This window comes from Odocoileus virginianus, unplaced genomic scaffold (genome assembly GCF_023699985.2).
Source record: "Odocoileus virginianus isolate 20LAN1187 ecotype Illinois unplaced genomic scaffold, Ovbor_1.2 Unplaced_Contig_2, whole genome shotgun sequence".
NCBI classification, from domain to species: domain Eukaryota; kingdom Metazoa; phylum Chordata; class Mammalia; order Artiodactyla; family Cervidae; genus Odocoileus; species Odocoileus virginianus.
Genome location: NW_027224319.1, coordinates 3,133,707 through 3,156,865, shown reverse-complemented (window position 1 = coordinate 3,156,865; position 23,159 = coordinate 3,133,707). Strand labels below are relative to the sequence as shown.

The window sequence follows — 23,159 nt, the reverse complement described above, 5'->3', positions numbered from 1 at the left end:
CTTTTTAATACACTGTCTAGGTTTGCCATAGCTTTCCTTCCAAGGAGCAATCATCTTAATTTTCTGGCTTAAGTCACGTCTGCAGTGATTCTGGAGCCTTCCACCTTTTTTAGGGGATTATTATTGGCCAGACACATATACTGTCTCATTTATCCTGAACAACAACCCAGGAGGGAAGAATAAAGATTATCCCTATTTTAAGGGATTCAATGACTCGTGCAAGGTCACTCACTGAGAAAGTGGTGTTAAGAGGGTCAAACCTGGGTTGCCCAACCCCTGAGTTCAGCCTGACCTTGGGTTTCGGTTACTGGTAAGGGACTCCATTTTGTCTCCTGGGCTTGAGCTGCCTATAAGGGTCCCAGTAAGTCTGGGCCTGGGGTTCTGCCTGGAGCTTTGTCTGTAATGTCTCATTCATCCAAGAGAATCAGAGTTCCACCTACACCCCCTCAACCACCTATCTGCTAATGTACCATAAACACACAGTTTTGCTATGAAAGTTTAGTCTGTAGCAACTGCCTGTACTCACTAACTGTTCAAAACAAGTTGGCTTAAGTTAAAAAAAAAAACAAGATTAAATCTAGTTGAAGAAGCACAGTTAGATATACTTCCTGACAAGAGCCAGTTTATTCTGCACCACCTCTTTCCAATAAACACTGCAGAAGTGATGGAAAGCAATACGGGGGGAAAATAACACCTGGCAGAGCCTAGGGAGACGGCCCTGGTAGAAGGCAGATCTCTGAATCTGACAGTAAAAGTCGTTAACTCTTCGAGGGACAGAGAGACACAGTACCCTGACTTCCTTTTTAGGAATACTTCTTGTTGCCAGGGTCAGCTCGGCACAAATTTTCAAACCAATTATGACAATGGATGCACTTACCACTTTAAAAGAAAATCTTCAGAAAGAACTAGGAGGCAGCAGATACCCTTTATACAGACCCTAAGAGGTTAATAACAGCAACAGCCAGGGGGAGTGCAGGTAAATGTTTAACAATAGACTCTCTAGCAGAAAAAGCCCTGATTTGCAGGTTCTGCTGATCTCCATGATGCAAATACTCCCATCCTGGGTGGATTTTGAGCTACTAAGGTGACAAATAATTAACACGAAGTTGGGCAGAGGTGTGCACGGCTCTCAGGACCTGGTACGGCAGGCTCCAGCTGTCTGCTGATGACGACAGTATTTACTTGTTATGTGCTTATGCGCCAGTTATGCGCCAAGTGCTTCATAGTCATCATCTTTCAATCCTTGGGAAAGGCCAGTGGGCAAGTACTATTTTATCCCCTTTCTACTGATGAGAGAAAACTAGGTCTTAGTTTAGAGAGGTTAATCAGTAATGAGTCCGAGGTTGACTACTTACTGAGTGTTAAGAGCTAGAAGCTCAGTGCTGGCTATTTGATTCATGGGTCCACGCTTTCAGCCCCTCTTAGATGCTACCTCTCTCTGGAAGTTGTTCAAGAAGCTACTACAACCACTGCTGCCTTGTCTTACAGACGATGTGCTGTTAAGGAGTGAAGTGCAGGCTCTGGGTAGCTGGCGGTGAAAGGGGTCTGACCCACATCAGCCATGGAAGTGTTCTTCTCTTCCTCTCCCAGGAAAGTTCACCTTGTCCATCAACACCCATGTCAGATGGTCCCCTATGAAGGAGTCTTTCCCAGCTCCCACAGGGCTGTTACTTCCCTCCAAATTTTTGTGTTAGGAAAATTTGACTTTTTCCATTATAAGATAAATATGTGCTCATTAGAGAATACAGAGAATATCAAAATACAAGGAGAAAAATTTCTCTGGGGCTCTACCTCCTACTCACAGCATTTGCTCCTCTTTCGTTCTACTGGATTCATTCCCCTCTTCAGTGTCTGTCTATTGAGGGTAACAGTCCCACCACACTGTGAACTCCTCCTGAGGTGGTATCAACATGGTACCCACAGGCATAAACGCTTCCACTGCATCGGCACCCAACCTCCCGCCCCAGCACAATACCCAATACACAGCTGCCCCCCAATTAATCCTGATACTTTATTATGTCCTCCAGTTCATCAGAGGAAACCCTAAGCTTCTCATATTTATCTTCAAAGTTGCCCTAATCTTAACTGAGACTGGGTGTCTCCTTTGTCCCACATTCTTACTGTCCTGAGCGGGGCAGGACAGTGCCGCCTCAGCAGGCACCTGGCCTTACCTGCATCCCTCTCATCTTCTGGAAGCGTGCGATGGTGTCGCTGATGGTATACACGCGCACGTGGCCCATGTGCAGCTTGCCAGAGGGATAAGGGAACATGGAGAGCACGTAAAACTTGGGCTTTGATTTCTAGGAAAGGATGACAGAAAAATACAATGAGTATTTATTAATCATTCACAGGGAACTAGGTACGCATATAATATTTTGGCATTTTACTCAAGGTAATAATTTAACATTTTCAAAAGTTTTCTTAAAAAAAAAAAAACCCATTCTCATAAGGTAAATGGACAAAAATACCAAATACCAAAATTCAAAGCCCTGAGTTATGCTAAAGAATGTCCAAAACAATGCCAAACAACCTCACAGTGCTAATTACCCCTAGTTATTTTTAAATCTGCCCTTTTAGCACAGCTATCTAGGACTTAAAGAACTGTATGTTTTTCCAAATGAAGCTCTGACACATGTGCCCATAAAATTCATGGAGACAACAGTGAATCATAGAGAGGTGACAAGTCTAAAATGGAGCCCCTCTCTAAATTCCGGGAAGCTGCATGCAGATTTGGACTGAGCAGGGTCCCCAGGTGCAGGTTCAGGTTCCAGGTTTCTCTGCTGTACTGTGAGCTTATCTTTCAACAGACAAGCTGAAATGGGAAGGTAATGAAAAATCTTAGCCAGGTTGCTGTTTCCCATGGGGTGATCTACAGGCAGCCTCAGGCCAGGGTTATGTAACTCTCCAGCATCCAAAGACGCACAGTTTCATCACGAGAAACAGAAAAAAGGTACATGCATTGGAACACAAACGAGCACAGGGCAGGACGTCCTCACTGGAACGTCAACCTTCGGGACCTTAGTTCTTATTATGGGGAATGTCGACACAAGTTTGTGCACACGAGGGGGGAAGGCTGCAAAGGGGGTAGTCATTTAATTGATTCCTTATTGGGGACCTTAAGGAATTGTTGTTCAAGGGCAAGGATCATGTTTTAACCATCTAACCCCACCCCAATCCCCACCTTCCTGGCTGACCCCCTAGTTTAACAAACTGTTGGGTAAATGTCTATAGGCCTTTGTGCTCTGAAGCCTGAGAACAGGCCTTTGGAGATCACTGATTACTAACAGGCACTCTTCCCGGCACACTTAACTACCCTGTCCAGGTGACAGGAGCGTCACCCACACCCAGCCTTAAATCCTTGCACGGGGGAGAAGGGATGCCTCTGAAGAAAGGAAGAGAACAGGTAACTGCTTCTGTTTAGTCACTAAGTGTCTGGATCCTCTGATGTTATCACTACTTTTTTCCTCCTGTTTCTCTTTTTCTGTCCTTACTCCCTTCCGAAAGCTCTACAAGAGGTCGTCAAGGCTTTGCTTCTCCAAAATTAACGAAAACAAATGCAAAACAGAATATTCATGACCATTCTTATGTGTGCGAGTGGGTATTGGGGGAGGGGAGTAATTTTTGCTAAGTATTTATTTGCATGACTGATAATTGACAGCCAACTGTAATCAGGGAAGCAGAAGAAACCAGAAATTCTTTCCAAATTTCACTTGACCCCTTGCTTTAAACTTCCCTCAGCAAAGAAGGTGAACAAATCTTCAGCAGGGCCACTATCGTGTGGCAAGACAGACCAGAGTGGCACTTTTCTCTATACTGCACTTCCTCTAGAAATTATCAAGTGTGTGGTAAGTCAAGTTGCCTGAAGGGAGGGAAGGGAAAGTGAATAAATAAGGAGTTTGCATAATAAACTTGGAAACCTGTAATACTAAAGTGACAGCTGCTATTGATTTCTAGAAATGGCTGGAAAGCCCCACATTGATCACGCACTTTAATTGGAAACTGTGGAACCATAACTCAGGAAAATCTCAGAAGCAAGAGAGACAACTTGAGATTCAGGAGTCACTGGGGACTCAGGACTTTCTTCTTAAGAAGGCAAGTGACGGACGATCCTCTCAGCTTGTAAACAACTCCCTCAAAGAAAGTGCAAGACCTCATTCTGATACTTGGTACAGAATGAGAAATAAGCAGACTATCCACTCAATTCCACCTTACTCGTTGACATAGATTAGGCCTACTGTTTCTTTTTGGGGGATTTTTAAGGGACATAAGAAAACAGTTGTTACAGAGTTCTTTGGGACCTGAAAAAACAATAAAATATTTGATATACACTATTTCTAGTTTTTCATTTTAAAGTTTTTACATTAAATGCATTTTTATTATAGTCACCTTGTTTTTATTATGAAATTTATTTTAAAAATTGTTTATTTAACAATCTTATCTCAAACATTTGCTACATATAGCTTCTTCATTAATATCTCTTTTTTTTATGTCTCTTCAAGAAAGATGAAACTTATGGCAAAATTGAGGAATTCATTACATACGAGCTAGTTCAGTTCAGTTCAGTCGTTCGGTCATGCCCGACTTTGTAACCCCATGGACTGCCGCACACCAAGCTTCCTGGTCCATCACCAACTCCCAGAGCTTACTCAAACTCATGTCCATTGAGTCGGTGATGCCATCCAACCATCTCACCCTCTGTGGTCCCCTTCTCCTCCCGCCTTCAATCTTCCCCAGCATCAGGGTCTTTTCAAGTGAGTCAATTCTTCACATCAGGTGGCCAAAGTATTGGAGCCTCACCTCAGCATCAATCCTATCAAAAGTCAGGACTGATCTCCTTTAGGATGGATTGGTTGAATCTCCTTGCAGTCTAAGGGACTCTCAAGAGTCTTCTCCAACACCACAGTTCAGAAGCATCAACTCTTTGGCACTCAGCTTTCTTTATAGTCCAACCCTCACATCCATGCATGCTACTGGGAAAAAACCATAGCTCTGACTAGACGGACCTTTGTCAGCAAAATGTAATGTCTCTGCTTTTTAATATGCTGTCTCGGTTGGTCACAGCTTTTCTTCCAAGGAGCAAGCGTCTTTTAATTTCACGGCTGCAGTCACCATCTGCAGTGATTTCGGAGTATTGAGTCCACAGAAGATACAGAAAAGTACTGCTAGCAAAAGTTTTTACTATTCATGAATACTTTTGTTTATTGCAGAAAAGGTGTTCAGCTCACTGCTTGTCCCTGCCTTCTGTTTCTCTGTGTGAACTAAGTCATTTTCCTCTGTGACAATGAAATGAATTCTATTCTCCGAGGGTAGAGGCACGGATTTGGGGAGTTTATAATTGAGCAGGAATCTGATTGAAAGGGACATTTTCATAATTATATAAAAGTGTAATAATTTAAGCCTTTAATAGAAATTAAGATTGGAAGTGATGGAAAATGGATGGTTTTTATATAAGTGGGTCCTATTATTTTTGCCAGCTTTTGACATCAGAAGAAAGATAACTTCTGCCTCTTTATGGATCGTGCTCTGAAACTCTCCCTGAGACTAGAGAATGGAGGGAGGTGGACCACTCAGTGGAAGCTTGCAGCCTGGGATCTGGTCCAAGCTCTGCCACTAGTTGTGAGACCTCAGGCAAATTCCTTTGTTTTTCTGGGTTCAGTTCACAATCCGTAAATCAAAGGTGAGATAAAAGAAGGTTCCTGGTGAAAGCATGAGCTTAGGACTCAAATATGTCTGGATCTGGGCTGTGCCACAAGTGAGATTGAGGACAGAGGGTGAGATGATTGGATGGCATCACTGACTCAATGGACATGAGCTCGAGCATGTTCCAAGAGGTAGTGAAGGACAGGGGAGCCTGGCGTGCTGCAGTCCATGCGGTCACAAACAGTGAGACATGACTTAGTGACTGAACAGCAAGTGAGTTCTGCATCTCAACAACTTACCAAACTTCCCTCCCAGTTTTCTTACTCCAGAATGAGGATACTACTATGCACCTCTAGGGTTGTTTCAGAACTTAAATGAGATAATGAAAGGAAAGATGGTGCCTGATACACTAAAATGCTCACTAAATAGAAGTTCTTTTTATAACGATGATGATGATGATGAGGGTAAAACATTCAACTTCTAGAAACTCATTTCCAGTATATTTCAAATGTAGCTACTACCAGAGTGAGACTGATCATAGATATGCTTTAAAATCTACCAGCATCTAGTCATATGCTCATTCCTGTCAAAGATACACCACACATTTTTATCTTCTTGTATCTTTCACTCATGGGGCTTTCCAGGTGCTGCTAGGGGTAAAGAACTCATCTGCCAATGCAGGAGACATAAGAGGTGTGGGTTCGATCCCTGGGTTGGGAAGATGCCCTGGAGGAGGGCATGGCAACCCACTCCAGTATGCCTGCCTGGAGAATTCCATGGACAGGAGAGCCTGGCAGGATACGGTTCATACGGCCGCCAAGAGTCAGACAAGACTGAAGTGACTTAGCATGCATCTTTCATTTATATAACACTTCAGTTTGTAAAATGAGTTTAATCTTATTTTCTCCTTTGATTTTCAAAACAATTCTGTGGGATAAACAATGCAAAGAATCTGAGGATCAGAGAGGTGAAGCGATGCTGCTGAGAGCACAGTGATTTGGGAACAGAGCCAGAATTACTGCCCAGGCTCCAGACTCCTTATCTAGCATTCTCTCCACTTTACCCTTTCCCAATTCAAACCCTGACAGAATGCCACCGGGGGATCACCCAAAATGTTCATAAAGCTATTTACCCAATTAGTCAAGCATAGTTTATTTTGATCCATTTAATTTTTTAGAAAACCATACACTTAAGAATGCAATGTCACAAGAACAAAAAGCTACAACCTCAAAATGTTTGGAGGCCACTCAATCTAAACCAAAAGGAAAAAGAAAAAGAAGCTAATTTTATGCTCCTCACTCAGAATTAAACTTCTCCCTAAGGTCTGCTTCCAAAATACATTTAGCTACATTAATCTGGTCATGTTGCCATGAAGAATTTTCATTTCCTAATGAGGTAAAAGTTAAGCTTTCATTGTATAATTATGCATTTCATTTAAACCTTCCTTTTTATCATATCACATATTACTTATCTTTCAATACCAGATTTTCTTCGTAACTAAGGCAAAAAACCATCCTTCAGTTTAACACAAATAGCTACCCACCCCCCATTTTTCATAATGATCAATCTCATAGAAAGAATGAGTCTGATAAGAGAGGAGAATCAGAGAAGGTGATTCTAGCACACTGTAGTCTTGAGCAAATATATATTTACGCAACTGCTTGCCTTTGTCCTAATGTCTTTAATTGAACATAGAGAGAGTTTATATTATTTGACTGGTAACTATTATGAAAGGATGGTCAGAATTTTAAGAATAAAACTGTACTTAACAGTGGTATACTCTAATCAGATTCATTTCATGTACCAAACCACATCTTCCATATTGTGACCAATATTGAGCGGTAAGGGTTAACACATCTAAGATTGATTCCCACCAGGCTGGCCTCCCAGAGAAGAAGCTGGCTTCCAGCAGAATATGCCAGGGAAACCGGTTACAGCCAAGTGCTTAAGACAATGAATTCAGGTAGAGCGCTGAGCTGGTGCAGACAGACTAGAAGCCAAGGGTCCACTAACTTATATATCTGTGACCGTGAGGTTGGACCCCAACTCCAGATTACACCAGGGAAGGGTTGGGACCTCCCAAATCAAGATGGCAGAGCAGGGTTGGAGACCAACATCATTCCAGGGGCAAGGGAGGCAGTTCTCAGAACATGCCACTTAAAAAGTCCACAGCTGAGAGGCCCACATGCCCTTCCTGGAGTCTCCTATCTGACCCTGCCAGATCCCTGCATGTCGCCCCCCCAGGCAGCGGACCACAGAGAAGCTGACGTCTGCTGGAGCTCCTGTCTGGGTGAGCTCCCCCAGTAAATGCGGCTCCACAATGCCCGATGTGGCACCATCCGTGTGCCCCTTATGTGAACGTGCACCTCACTGAGACTCCTCCGAGCACCATCCTGGTCTCATCCCAGTGACCCGTCACCAGCCTCCTGGGAAGCGGGTGGACACTACTATTATCACTGCCTATTTTCAATTAAAAAAAAAAAATTGACGCCTGGAGAGATTTGGTTCTTTGGTTCAAGGTCACACACTCAATAACTTATTTGAATCCAGACAATCTGACCCCAGATCACGCCCTTCGCCCCTCTTCTCAACCCTTTCAGCATCTCTTAGAATACTCACATCAGCTTCTGAAACCTTGAAGGCCTGGTCTTTTATTCGCTGATGCCACCATTTCTCCACATCCTTTCTTGTTTGCAATGTATACTCCTTGGTCCACTCTCCTGTGGCACTGTAAATACCTCTGGACCATCCTGGAATCACTCTCCTTCCCCACTTAATGACATCTGGCCCATCGTTTAGCTGTCGTTTTAGAAGAAAGGCATATAAACCCAGTCTCTGCCAAGGAGGAGCCATTCTTTAAAAGGTAGAAAGGGCCTGAAAGAGAGAATGGAGAACACATGTGTGAGCTGCCCAGAACCTCCCGGAGCGCCTTCTTCCATTCAGCACAGCCAGAATTCACAGGCTTTCCTCTTATTTTGATTTCTTTCCCTGAAAAGAAAACTTTAGAAGTGCAGTCAAGCTAAACACAATCTTTTTAATGGAAAATATTAAAGATGTTCAATGCTCCCAAACAGCAAAGATACAAAAGTCCCATAGGGACAGAAGGAGACCACCCCCTGGGCCAGCACCAGCCACAACCTCAGAGCTTGCGTGGGGAGCAGCGGAGGCCCCTCCCTTGCCTCTACGCCAGTCCAGGGTTTGTCTAGCAGGCTTCACATCCCAGCATCCAGGCTTCCAAAGAGTTCTAAGCACATCTGGGCTTGTCCTTAGGCTCAAATATCAGAAGAGATCTTGAGCACAGGTCTCCCAGGAAGACCGGAGATGCTGAGCTATGATCAGCCTCCTTCATACATATGACAAGTTAAATATACTCAGTAGGCTGAGCCAGGAAATACCATTATTTAGAAGACTCTTATTCACTTACTTCTTCATTCATTTACCAAATATTTATTTGAGTGTCACTAGGTCCACACACTATTCCAGGCACTGGGGATACAGCCGTGAACAAAAACGAAGTCCCTTCTTACATGGCACTTATATACTGGCAGAGAAAGGCAGGTAAGAAACGAACAAATGATGGAAGGGGGGGGTGTGTGAATTGGGACACTGAGATTGACATGTATACTACTGTGCATAGAACAGATAGCTAATCACAACAGACTGTACAGCGCAGGAAACCCTACTCAATGGTGCTCGGTAGTGACTTAAATGAGGAGGAAATCCATAACGCTGATTCACTCTGCTGTACAGAAGAAACTAGCAAGCATACCCCCACCACCTTCAAAAAAGAAAGAAACAAATAAATATCCAGCATGTGTAACAGTGATGAGTACTATGGTTTTTGGAAAACAATCCACAGGGCTCACCAAGACATCCAGCTGCGATTCAAAATTCAGCTTAAATGTTGCATTGGTTTCCTCCAACAGTGAATTCACAATAACCTCATGGAGGAAGCTTCATGATTTATCACTGAGGTGACAGTTCATCAAATATTTAAGATGTATGACTAAACAGCCTAAACTTTCTGCCTTCTGGCATAACAGCATTCGCTACCATGCAGAAAACAGATCTCTCAAAACCAGAGAGAAAATGAAGGAAGAAACTGGCACTCTTAAGCTGGCATTAATTCTTGATCCTCTCAAAATTTTATCCACATCCACTAGGGTCTGATCTGTTTAGCAAAGGTTCTAGGTCACAAATGCTGCCAAGAGGGCTCATTATAGACTTACACAAGTGAGTTTCACAAACATAAAATGGCATCACCAGTGCTGACATTTACAAGTTGGTCTGCAAAAGTTCTTGACATACCAGTTCTCACTGTACTCAACCCCTCTTGCTTCTTTATGGGTGGAATCAGAAACAGACCAAATATAACAAACAAACAAAACACCTCCCTTCCTATCTAACGGGCTTCTCTATTTTAAAGAGTGTAGATTTGACTAATGATAGCAGGGTAAACTATATAATTAGTTGACTATCAGCAATTTCATATGACCAATCTAATATATACGGACAATTTGTACAATTAAGGCAATTACATTTACTTTGAGGAGTTCGATTTCTACATAATTAGAACTATCATAGTGTCATGGACTTTATGGTTCTCTAGTTAAGTCAGTGTTTTTATATCTTTGCAAGCTAAAGAATGTTAATTTAGCAGAGGGCACATAGATACCTGCGATTTCTCTCTTAGACTGTATTCCTTAAGAACACATAAGGAGAAACAGAAAGAATGGAAAAGGATGGAATTATAAAAATACAAAACTGGCCTGAACCACAGTCTTACAAGTTCTTTGTTTTGATGTTGTTTAACTCCACTCGTGTGTGCTCAGTTGTGTCTGACTCTTTGCAACCCCATGAACTGCAGCCCGCCAGGCTCCTCTGTCCATGGGATTTTCTAGGCAAGAATACTGGAGTGGGTTGCCATTTCCTTCTCCAGGGGATCTTCCCAATCCAAGGATCAAACCCAGGTCTCCTGTGTCTCCTGCAGTGGCAGGCGGATTCTTTACCACTTGAGCTACCTGGGAAGTCCCCAGTAAATATCACATAGATTAAATAATTTTTAAAAATACCATAAAACAAGAAAAAAATAGAGTATGGACTAATTCTGTACAAGGTGCAGGATGTTCTGTCCTAGCATAAAAGCAATGGAAGAATTGTAAAGGAAAAATATTAATAAAACTCTCTAAAAAATGTTAAAATCTGCATATCAAAAACACCATGAATTTGGGAACTCCCCTGGAGGTGGTTGTTAAGACTCCACAATTCCAGTGCAGGGGGCACAGGTTTGATCTCTGGTTAGAAGATCTCACATGCCACACAGTGTGGTCAAACAAACAAACAAAAAAAAAAAAAATTAGAAGCAAACAATAAGCTGAAAGAAAACTGCTAAAACTACCAAAAAAAAAAAAAAAAAAGATTACCCTTCTCTATAAAGAATTCACATATGAAAAGAGAAATATCAAAAACCTAATTTTAAAAGTCGGCAAAGGAAAAAAGAGGATATACAAATGACTTACGAATATAAGGAAAAAAAGAATGACTTTATAACTAAACAAAGAAATGCACATTAAAATAACAAGGAAATATTTTGCTTATCACATTGGCAAAAATCTGTTATGAAAAGAGATGTGCATTTTTATACACTGCTGGTGGAATGTAAATTGATTCCATCTCCCTGGGGAGCAATGTGGTAATATATGTGTCAAGATCCTTTAAGAGAAGTCCACACCCTTAATGTTAGGGGAACCCCAAAACTCGGGCAGACTCAGCACATAGTGCACTCAGGGTTATGATTTACTGCAGCTCTGGAGTTCAGTTCAGTTCCCTTCTTTTACTTCCCAGGCCCTGCTATGGGCCACGCCACCACCAAAGCCCTGATGGACACTGCCTCTTGCTGATAAGGAGCAGTCATTTTATTAGAGCACCCTGCCCCTACCATGAATATGAAAGGTGTGACTCATGCTTTGTGTTATGATAACTTGGCCCTCTTCTTCCTTAGCTCTGTCACATCCAGTTCCTTGCCTAGATGTTTGAACCTTGTCTCTTCTACCACATCCTTCCAAAGCATCAATCCCCATTATTCCTCTTTAAGAGTCAGCCCTGATCTCAACCTCACTGAGGGTTTAAGCTTTTTGAGAATGGTGGGGGTACCAGCATGTGACCATAGAAGGAGAGGCCTGAGAACTGGACCCAAAACAACAATCATATAGGGACAGAGAAACCTAGGAGATGAGTAGGAAAAGACAGGCAAATAAACAGTATGTGAGAAAAGCACAGGAGGACACAGTGTGCACCCAAAAGAAAAGTGTGCAAAAATGTACCTGGGAAATTAACAAGGAGCCAAGTTATGTGCAAACAACTAAATCTCTACCTGACCTTGGAGAAATTATTTTCTGTCCGGAACACCAGCTTCTCCTTAAAATGAAGGAGTCAATCCAGATGATCTCTGAGGACCTAACATGCTGTGACGATCATCTGTGGGTCACAGACATGATTCAGGGACCAACCGGGGTAGTGGAAGAGTGGAGAGAGGGACTAGAGTACAAAACTCTGCGTACATATGCGTTTTTCTGGGAAAGGGCCCAGAGCTATCAACGGAGTCACTGGCTCAAAGAGTGTTAAGATCTGGATCTCAGAGACTTTTCCAATTAGGAAACTGCACAGCTCCGAGATCACCGAACCCAGACCGCACTTTCCCTTCTGGCTCCCGGCAAGTCGAAATCTATCGGTCTGCGGAGAGAGGAGATCAGGTCGCATCTCGAGTCCCGCTGAGCGCGGGTCACGGGTTTACCTGCTCACAGGCTCTGGCCTGCGGCTCCTTACTCCTCGGTTCCCACCTCAGGCGAACACGGCCCGGCCGGTCACCATGGGCGCCGCCATGTTGGCAGAACAACAACTTTATCAATAGTGGCCGCCGCAGACACAGACAGGCGGTGGCTGAGCCGAACGGGGCGGAGCGCTGCCTGGTCCCGGCTCCCGGCATTCCTTGAGGCCGGGGTCGCCACACTACAGTTCCCGGGTTCCGCTCTTCGGTCACTGGCACCGCCTTCCGGCTCCAAGCCCCGCCTTTGAATCCAGTACTCCACCCAGAGTTTGGCGACTGCAAAACTCTGAACATACAAGTATCAGATTCTTGCAGCAGACGTGTGAAAGCCATCAGCTTAGTGCTCCTAGGCGGCACGTGGTGTAAAGACCACTGGAGGAAACCTGAGGCCACGGTTCAAAGTCCATCTGCCTCCTCTCTCAACGTCTTGATCCTTAATGGACCACGTGGTGGTTAAAACCTCTTCCACCACATCCATGGTCTAGCTCTGGGAGGGGAATTACCTGGCTAAAGCTGGAGATACAGTGTTTTTCTCCCTTGACACTTGGGCTGGGTGTCAGGAAAGCGTGATACCTGACCACCCACTTTCCTAAAAGAGTTTATGTATGGACAGTAGAAGACACTGTGTGCAAATATGCACACCTCACAGCACCAGATAGTCCCCAGACCAGCAAACCACCCACATGCTAATCTCTTGCCAAATTCCAAGCCTTTAACAAAGTTTCCTGACAGTTCAAAATCCAAATACTTTTTCATTAAGTGTACACTTCAAACCAGCGTCAATTTCACTTGCTAGGAATGTGGAGTCTCAGGCCCCATCCCAGACCTGCTGAATTGGACTCTGCATTTTAACAAAGCTCTAGGGAATTCTTAGGCACACTTTAAGTTTGAGACTAACTGTCTTAGAATGTGAGAGTTAGAAACAATCTTGAGAACACTCTAGTCCAGCAGTCTCATTTTACCAAGCTGCAAGATTAAGCCAGTCAATCCTAAAGAAAATCAATCCTGAATATTCATTGGAAGGACTGATGCTGAAGCTGAAGCTCCAATACTTTGGCCACCTGATACGAAGAATCACTCATTGGAAAAGACCCTGATGCTGGGAAAGATAGAAGGCAGGAGGAGAAGGGGACAACGGAGGACTGAAGAACAAAACTGAGGCCCAATGGGGCTGTTTAGCACAGCAAGCAAGTCAGAACAGTCACCCCAAGGTATGCCAGGACCCTTCAAGAATATAAAAATCCAAGGATGTTCACGTCTCTCGTTAAAATGGTATGATATTGCATATAACCTATGCACATCCTCTTGTACAGTTTAAAATCATCTCTAGATTATCTATAATACCTTATACAATGAAAATACTATGTAAATATCAAACTGTGGAAATTTCTTCAAGAGATGGGAATACCAGACCACCTTACCTGCCTCCTGAGAAACTTGTATGCAGGTCAAGAAGCAACAGTTAGAACCAGACATGGAACAACAGACTGGTTCAAAATTGGGAAAGGATGTGTATGTCAAGGCTGTATATTGTCACCCTGCTTATTTAATTTATATGCAGAGTACATCATGTGAAATGCCAGGCTGGATGAAGCACAAGCTGGAATCAAGATTGCCAGGAGAAATATCAATAACCTCAGATATGCAGATGACACCACCCTTATGGCAGAAAGTGAAGAGGAACTAAAGAGCCTCTTGATGAAAGTGAAAGAGAAGAGTGAAAAAGCTGGCTTAAAACTCAACATTCAAAAAACTAAGATCATGGCATCTGGTCCCATCACTTCAAGGCAAATAGATGGGGAAACAGTGGAAACAGTGACAGACTTTCTTTTCTTGGGCTCCAAAATCACTATAGATGGTGACTGCAGCCATGAAATTAAAAGACACTTGCTCCTTGGAAGAAAAGCTATGACCAACCTAGACAGCATATTAAAAAGCAGAGACATTACTTTGCCAACAAAGGTCTGTCTAGTCAAAGCTATGGTTTTTCCAATAGTCATGTATGGATGTGAGGAGTTGGATCATAAAGAAAGCTGAGCGCCAAAGAATTGATGCTTTTGAACTGTGGTGTTGGAGAAGACTCTTGAGAGTCCCTTGGACTGCAAGGAGATCAAACCAGTCAATCCTAAAGGAAATCAGTCCTGAATATTCATTGGAAGGACTGATGCTGAAGGTGAGGATCCAATACTTTGGACACCTGATGAGAAGAACTGACTCATTAGAAAAGACCCTGATGCTGAGAAAGATTGAAGACAGGAGGAGAAGGGGACAACAGAGGATGAGATGGTTGGATGGCATCACTGACTCAATGGACATGAGTTTGAGCAAGCTCCAGGAGATGATGAAGGACAGGGAAGCCTGGTGTGCTGCAGTCCATGGGGCCACAAAGAGTCAGACACAACTGAGCAACTGAACAACAATAACAATGTAAATGCCATGTAAATAGGTGCCAGTGTGCTTTTTGAAACTTTCTGGAATTGGGAGGTGGGGATATTTCTCATCTGTGGTTGGTTGAATCCACTGATGTAGAATCACAGATACAGATGGTTAAGTGTAAAAGTTCTGGTATTCAAAATTGGGTCTCTAACACCTGCTAAAATAGTGCCCTTCTCAAAGTGCAGAATGAAGGATCATTAGCTAAGACAACTTCCAGGTCAATCCTCTCATTTCGAAGATAAGGATGCACTGAGGTCCAGAGACTGGATATAGCTTAAGATCACACAGCTAGTTGATGGCAGAACATCAGAAGCACTGACTCTTACATTAACAAACCATACAAAGTAACATACCCTTCAAGGGTGTCATGCTGTATGCACATATAACTAGAGTGCCCTTTCTCTAATTCACCCAAAACACTAAATCTTAAGTGGCCTTCACCTTTATTTTGATTCAAAATATCTCTTTCCTCTTATGAATTGAAGTTAACGCTGACATTTCTAGGAGATTATTTCAAATAGAATTTTTCTGAAAGTTCACTTGCTTTACTGGAAAATTGCTATTTTTACATCAAACAAGACAGTAGCATGAAAGTAAATTTCTTCCACTCTTAAAGAGCTTGCTACAAAGATCCATTATTAAATGAAAGACACAAGTTTCTGGGCTGTGTAAAAAGTTATCCCACTTTCAATTTTGCAAAAAGGAGAAAGGGAATAAATGAAGTACATGTGTTAGTATATGCATGGCAAGAAATCTAGAAGACTATGTCTCATACTATTTTATTTCCTGTGATGATCTCTAGGAACAGTGTTTTCACGGGTCTTTCTCTACAATAGTTTTCTTTGTTCCTTTTGCTTTTTCTATTAGCTTGTGTGGTAGGCTGAATAGTGGTCCCCAAAGATATCTAGGTCCTAATCCTTAAAACCTGTGAATATTATTGTATATGGCAAAAGAGACTTTGCATGTGATTAAATTAAATATCGTGGAGATGAGATTATCTTGGGTTGGTTATCCTGGTAGATCCTAAATACAATCACACAGGGACAGGCAGAGGGAAATCTGAGATAGAAAAAGAGAATGTGACCACAGAACAAGATACTGCCCTGATGGTTTAGAAGATGAAGGAAGGACCATGAACAAAGGAGAGCAAGGAATCCAGCTTCAGGAGATGAAAAGGCAGAGAATATAGAGTCTCCCATATGATCCAGCAACTCCATTTCTGAGTAGATACCCAAAGGAACCAAAAACAGGATCTTAAAGAGTTACTTGTACATCCATGTCATAGAGGCACTGTTGGCTGTAATCAAAACATGGAAGTGATGCCAAGAGTGCATCATGATGAATGGATCAACAAATTTCACCCCAAAAGGAAGGAAATTCTGACACATGCTACAACATGGATCAATCCTGAAGATATACGAAGTGAAATAAACAGTCACAAAAGGACAAGTATTATATGATTCCTCTTGTATGCAGTACCTACAGCAGTCAGATTCACAGAGACAGAAAGTAGAAGGGTGGATGCTCAGGAGTGGGAGGAGGGTACATTGTCTAATGGGTACATGTTCATTTGCTTTGTATGACCCGGACACTTCTGAAGGGTACAGTCAGGTATTTTGTAGAATGCCCTTCCTGATGTAATCTGAGATCTGAATATGGGGCAGACATGCCACAGCAGTGAGAGCTGAGCTCTTCTTGGTGCGTTTTTTTTTTTTTTTTTTTAAGGAACAGACAATGCACAAACATGTTGGGGGCAGGGGTGGAGATGGTAAAGTCAAAGAAGGAACCAACGCAGTGTGTAACATTTTTTTTTTTAAAAAAAGAGAGAAGCCTAAGAAGTGAGAAGGGGCAGGATGCCTAGCTCACAGAGGTAGACTTTCACATTTTACTCTCTGTATTAAAACACTGAAGTTTTTTAGGACTTCCCTGGTGGTCCAGTGGTCAAGAATCCGCCTTGTGATGCAAGGGAGACCAGTTCCATCCCTGGTCCAAGAAGATCCCTCATGCCTCGGAGCAAGTAAGCCCATGCGCCACGACTCCTGAGCCTGTGCTCTAGAGACCTCCAGACAGAACTACTGAGCCCGAGTGCCTAGAGTCTGTGCTCTACAACAAGAGGAACCACCGCCATGAGAAGCCCACACACCACAACGCAGAGGAGCCCCCGCTCACCACAGCTAGAGAAAGCCTGCGTGCAGCAACAAAGACCCGCCACAGCCAAAATATGAAATAAATAAATCTTTAAAAAAGAGAACACTGAGGTTTTGATTTTTGACTAAAAAATGAAAAACACTTATTTTTTAAATTCTATGCTCAATTCTGTTTCAGAAATTACACTACCTTTCCCCCTACATTGTGAGAGCTTCTATAGCATGGAGACTTGCAAATGTTACTTTCCTTCCAACTTATTAACTCGCGCATCCTTTAATTGCTGGCACCCGATCTTCAACTGGAACCATCTCCCACCCCCATGTTTTCCCCTTCGGCTTTCCTGCATGCTTCTCTGGGAGTCTCCCCTGCCTTGATGTTTGCTGTAAGGGCCAGGCCTTGCATCAGGACATGGGTGGACAAGGATAAAGAAAACACGCTTCCCTGACCTCAAGAAGACTCTCATATGCAACTTGTGTCTCTACTTCTCTCTGCCTGGTGCCCCTGCCTTTCCTGCCATCCGTGTGCCTTTCATGTTATGGCGTCTGATCCTCCAAGTTTCTCTTCTTCTTCCTCCTCCTCCTCCCCCTTCTTTCTCTCTTCCCAGCCACCCTCTTGGATGGTCTCTTTCTGGTCCTTTCCACTCCACCTCCTCACCCTTTTCCCTCCTCACCTTGCCCAGCCTACCCTGTTGGAACCTATCAAGGTTTAGACATTCTGGATTCATTCAAGCACTGTTCAAAAAATTTTAATGACCGAAGTCCTGAGTTCTTTGTGGGCTCTCTTAACATCTTTTGAGTTTTATTTGAATCACTGCCCAGCTTTACTCCTTTACCCTTTGTTCATTTTCCCTTCCTCTTGCACCTTGCTCTACACTCTCTTTGATTAATACAAAAGCCTGTGTGTCAGGAATTTCTAGGAATAGGGGTCTCCATTTCTTCCAACTGCTTCTTCCCTTAGTGTAAAAACAAGTCTTTTCCCCTGTTTACCTCACTAGGTAAAGTAAACTGACTAGAAATGACTTCAAGGTGCAAGAGTGATAAATAATTCCAACTTGACATTTATTCCCATGTTTTTGTGACCTTTTAAAAAATGAATCCTGGGGCAGCCATGTAAATTCTTATCTGAGCTGTCATGTTTCAGGCATTGATTCAGATCTTCTAGGCACAACTTTCAGGCCTCCATTATGGAGATGCAGGCAAGATTCTTGCTACTTTATAGATGGTTTTTCAATAAAAATGCCCCAGCTGTGACAGTCAAATCACTGAAGGTATAGATAGGCTTATTACCTATGATTTTTCCCTCTTATCTATTACTCCCCCTTTTCTGGTCACTGCTTCTGGACTTTTCTTAAAAAGAAAAAAAAACAAAAACAAAAAACCCTCACTCTAAATCTGAGCCGTTTTGTCTTAAGAAATTGACCTTACCCCACATACCCTAGGTCTGAGCTCTGACTTAATCCAATCCAGTCATTCCATCCCCTGACCACAGAGATAGTTGAGGCAAGCACATTATCTTAACTAAACTAACCAGAGGAAAGCCCAGGACTTCTGTGGGGAACAGAGACAGAACCCAGATTCTTTTCCCTGCTGTGTGGAAATAAAAATCTCAGGAGTTGCAGCAGCCATCCCAGAACCAGCTAGACGAGTCTGCTAAGAATGAAGGCAGGAAGCTGAGAGACAAATTGGGTTCTGGTGCTACTGAGGGATCTGTCAGATCAAGCCATACCTGAAGCCAACTGCCTCAGAATCCTCTTTCCAACTAGGCCTCAACTTATGGACTTCTGTGTCTATCTCTGCATGACCCAATCATACCAAGAATACTGCTAAGTCAGTTTGGCCAGACTCCCTCTGCCCTTCATCATCCTCCACCAACTCCCAAGGGATGTCTGATCATCCTGGCCTGCCTTCAGCAAGACTCCTGTTAGGCTGGCTTAGCCAGACTCTCCCCTTACCCTTGATGTTTCCTATTAATTTTCCATCCCCTGACACTCTGATCCTTGGCTATAAACTTCCACTTTTCCTTGTCATATTCAGAGCTAAGCCTGAACTTTCTCCCCTCCTGCAAAACCCCACTGCAGCAGTCCCTCTACCTACAGCAAAAGCCATTCTGAATAAAGTCTGCCTCGCTATTTTTAGTGTCATGAATAATTTTTTTCTTTAGTAGTTCTTGCTGGCATGAGAGTTGAGCCTAGGGACTTCCCTGGTGGTCCAGTGGTTTAAGAATCTGCCTGCCAGTGCAGGGGACACGGGTTCGATATCTGTCCAGGAAGATGGAACATGGTGTAGAGCAACAAAGCCTGTGCGCCACAACTACTGAGCCCGCACGCCTAGAGCCCGTGCTCCGCATCAAGAGAGCCACTTAAAAGAGAAGCCCATGCAACACAAGCAGAGAAGAGCCGCTGCTCACTGCAACTAGCAGTGATCAGCAACCTCAGACATGCGGACGAAGCCACTCGAAAGGCAGACAGCCAAGAGGAACTAAAGAGCCTCTGAGCACCATGGAATGTTACTCAGCCATTAAAAAGAATTCATTTGAATCAGTTCTAATGAGATGGATGAAACTGGAGCCCATTATACAGAGTGAAGTAAGCCAGAAAGATAAAGACCATTATAGTATACTAACACATATATATGGAATTTAGAAAGATGGTAACGATAACCCTATATGCAAAACAGAAAGAGAGACACAGATGTATAGAACAGACTTTTGGACTCCGTGGGACAAGGCGAGGGTGGGATGTTTCAAGAGAACAGCATCGAAACATGTATATTATCTAGGGTGAAACAGATCACCAGCCCAGGTTGGATGCATGAGACAAGTGCTCAGGCCTGGTGCACCAGGAAGACCCAGAGGGATCGGGTGGAGAGGGAGGTGGGAGCGGGGATCGGGGTGGGGAATACATGTAAATCCATGGCTGATGCATGTCAATATATGACAAAAACCACTACAATACTGTAAAGTAATTCACCTTCAGGTAATAAAAAAAAATAAGAAAAAAAACAAAATAAAAAAATAAAGAGCCTCTGAGAAGGGCGGAGGAGGGTGAATGAGCTGGCTTAAGACTATTTAATAAAAAAAACTAAGATCATGATGTCTGCCCCCATCATTGCATGACAAATAGAAGGGGAAAAGATGGAAGTAGTGACAGATTTCCTCTTCTTGGGCTCCAAAATCACTGCAGATGGTGACTGCAGCCATGAAATCAGAAGATGATTGCTTCTTGGCAGGAAAACAATGACAAACCTAGACAGTGTGTTGAAAAGTAGAGACATTACTCTGCGAACAAAAGTCTGTATAGTCAAGGCTATAGTCTTCCCATGGTCACCTACAGTTGTGAGAGCTGTGAAGAAGGAATTCATAGGACCTGGACTCCATCGTAGGCCTGTCCATGCTGATCATGCTCGGCTGCCTCTCCAATGGACTCTGAACTCTCTGCTTAGTGTCTGTGGGAACAACAATGGAAGGATAAGACCCCCTCCGGACAGAGGAACCTTGAAGATCGTATCCAGGTTACTCATCGCCTAAGAGAAAACATACTTTAATCACCCCTGCCTCCGGACAGTACCTATCGGAATGTAACCACAGACTTATTGGTTATTACTGGTTGGAATGTAACCTCAGGCTTATTGATTATTAACTGTTTCAACACATAACACATGAATGATGGGGTTATTGTGATTGTATTTACCCTTCCTTTGTAAATCTCAAAGAATTTGGGGTGGTGGGTTCGGACACATACACATAGGGTATAAAAGATTTTCATAAATGCTGGTTGGGGCCCTTGGCTAAGAGGAGACTCTGCCTTGGGCCCGCAGGTGTAATAAACTGCACTCCACTATCTGCATTGTTCTTCTGAATGACTTTGTTTCTCGGAACGCGTGGCTATAACAACTGGACTGTAAAGAAGACAGAATGCCAAAGAATTGATGCCTTTGAACTGTGGTGCTGGAGAAGACTCCTGAAAGTCCCTTGGACAGCAAGGAGATCAAACCAGTCAATCTTAAGGGAGATCAACCCTGAATATTCACTGGAAGGACTGATGCTGAAGCTGAAGCTCCAGTATTTTGGTCATCTGATGTGAACAGATGACTCATTGGAAAAGTCCCTGATGCTGGGAAAGATTGAGGGCAGAAGAGAAGAGGGCATCAGAGGATGAGATGGCTGGATGGCATCACCAATGCAATGAACATGAACTTGGGCAAACTCTGGGAGATGGTGAGGGACAGGGAGGCCTGGTGTGCTGCAGTCCATGGGGTCTCATACGACCGGGTGCGTGAACAACACTGCAACTAGAGGAAGCCTGCTTGCAGCAGCAGACCCAGTGCAGCCATAAATAATAAAATTAAGTTAAGAAAGAAAACTAAGCCTAGCACTGACGAGTCAAAAAAACTCATAATGATCTTTGCAAAGCCAGCATCTTAGAGGTCTGTAGGTGGGAGAAGATTCATTTCTGAAGAGCCATCTTGGTCTTGAGTGACCTGGAGTACAATCAGTACATATTCCCCTAGATGCCTGATATTAAAAAGTATCCCTTTTGGCCTCCTTTCCAGGATATAAAGTTTGCTGAATGTGATTTCTTTTGTTGACTTCTAAAATTTTACATCTTCCCTCTACCCCCTGCCTTGCTGTTCTTGAGTATATACGAAAAAACCCACTTGGAGTGATTCATACCACAATTATCTTTGGACACTGAAATCAACCTTGGGATTAGCTTTTAATCTGTTCATTATAGGGAAGGAAAAAATCGTTTCCATTGCTGCAAATCTCCTTAGGCCTTGTGATTGCTTCTAGAAAAAGATAATCCTATTTGAAGAAATACTGAATGTACAAGACAGTATTGAGTTACATTTGACCTGAAGAGATTCAGAATTTCTTATTGTTAGGAAGATCCCCTGGAGAAGGGCATGGAAACCTGCTCCAGTATTCTTGCCTGGAGAATCCCACGGACAGAGGAGCCTGGTGGCTACAGTCATGGGGTCGCAAGAGTCGGACATGACTGAGCAACTAAACCACCACCACCATCAGCCTGAGAGTGGGCTTTGGGTTACTCATAGGTATTTGCAAATGTGTGAAATGTATTTTGCCCATCTTTTGGTGATATCTGCAATTTTAATGTATGTGCATGCTCAGTTGTTTAGTCGTGGCCAACTCTTTGGGACCCCACGGACTGTAGCCCCCCAGGCTCCTCTGTCCATGGGATTTCCCAACCAGGAATACTGGAGTGGGTTGCCATTTCCTCCTCCAGGGGATCTTCCCGATCCAGGGATCGAACACCTATCTCTTGCACCTCTTGTATTGCAAGTGGATTCTTTACCTGTTGAGTCATCACAATTTTAATAAATAAAAGTTAGTAAGATCTCCTAGGTCCTACATCTCTGCTATTAATTTGGCAGTTAGTCAGACCGTCTTCTGACATCACTTGTAGAGGTAATTGGCCCTTGAATTTATGTGTGTGTATCTTTTCTTCCCAAGTAGACAATAAATTAAGTCAATAGGCATGCTCCTCTGATCTTTGATGAGCAGCACAGTTTTGTACACAGAGGACAGCAAGTTGTGTGTCAGTCCCAAAGATCTAGTTAAGTGTGTGACAGCCCCAACCGTACAGCACACAAATAGGGGAAGCACAGGCTTCAGTTCCCTACTCTGCCCAATCTGTGAGGTGCAGGAGTCGTGTACAGAAGGAATCTAACAAGTGCCGGTTACACAGAGGAAGCTTAAGAACTGGTGGCCTGGTATTAGCGGTAACCGTAATGTAACTGTCCCTTAAGGTCCTGCAGTGGCTGGAAGGACTTGCTGGTATCTTCTTCACCTGACAGTGGCTTCCCAATGCATGCATGCTTAGTCTGTAAGTCGTGTCCAACTCTTTGTGACCCCATGGACTGTAGCCCGCCAGGCTCCTCTGTCCATGGGATTCTCCAGGCAAGAATACTGGAGTGGGTTACCATGCCCTCCTCTAGGGGATCTTCCCAATCCAGGGATCCAACCTGCATCTCTTGCGTCTCCTGCATTGGCACACTGGCTCTTCACCACTGAGCCACCTGGGGCTTCCCAGTGGCTGGTGGTAAACATACCCTAAGTAGAGAGGATGATGCTAAAACATCTGTGCTTT

At 43.4% G+C, this 23,159-nt stretch overlaps 1 protein-coding gene across 4 annotated transcripts in view; it reads right to left on the bottom strand.

Moving 5' to 3' along the window:
* Positions 1 to 23,159, bottom strand: part of LARS2 (leucyl-tRNA synthetase 2, mitochondrial) — a 258,562-nt gene that overhangs the window by 129,905 nt on the left and 105,498 nt on the right. For 2 of the 4 annotated variants that reach the window (XM_070463342.1, XM_070463341.1), the window contains exons 1-3: positions 12,434 to 12,597; positions 8,260 to 8,514; positions 2,172 to 2,300 (exon numbers count right to left, since the gene is read on the bottom strand). In XM_070463342.1, the coding sequence (XP_070319443.1) occupies positions 2,172 to 2,300; positions 8,260 to 8,493 (363 nt within the window). In that variant the 5' untranslated portion in view covers positions 8,494 to 8,514; positions 12,434 to 12,597. Of the gene's footprint in view, positions 1 to 2,171; positions 2,301 to 8,259; positions 8,515 to 12,433; positions 12,598 to 23,159 lie in introns of those variants that run through there. The other 2 variants (XM_070463339.1, XM_070463340.1) reach the window with 2 other exon arrangements.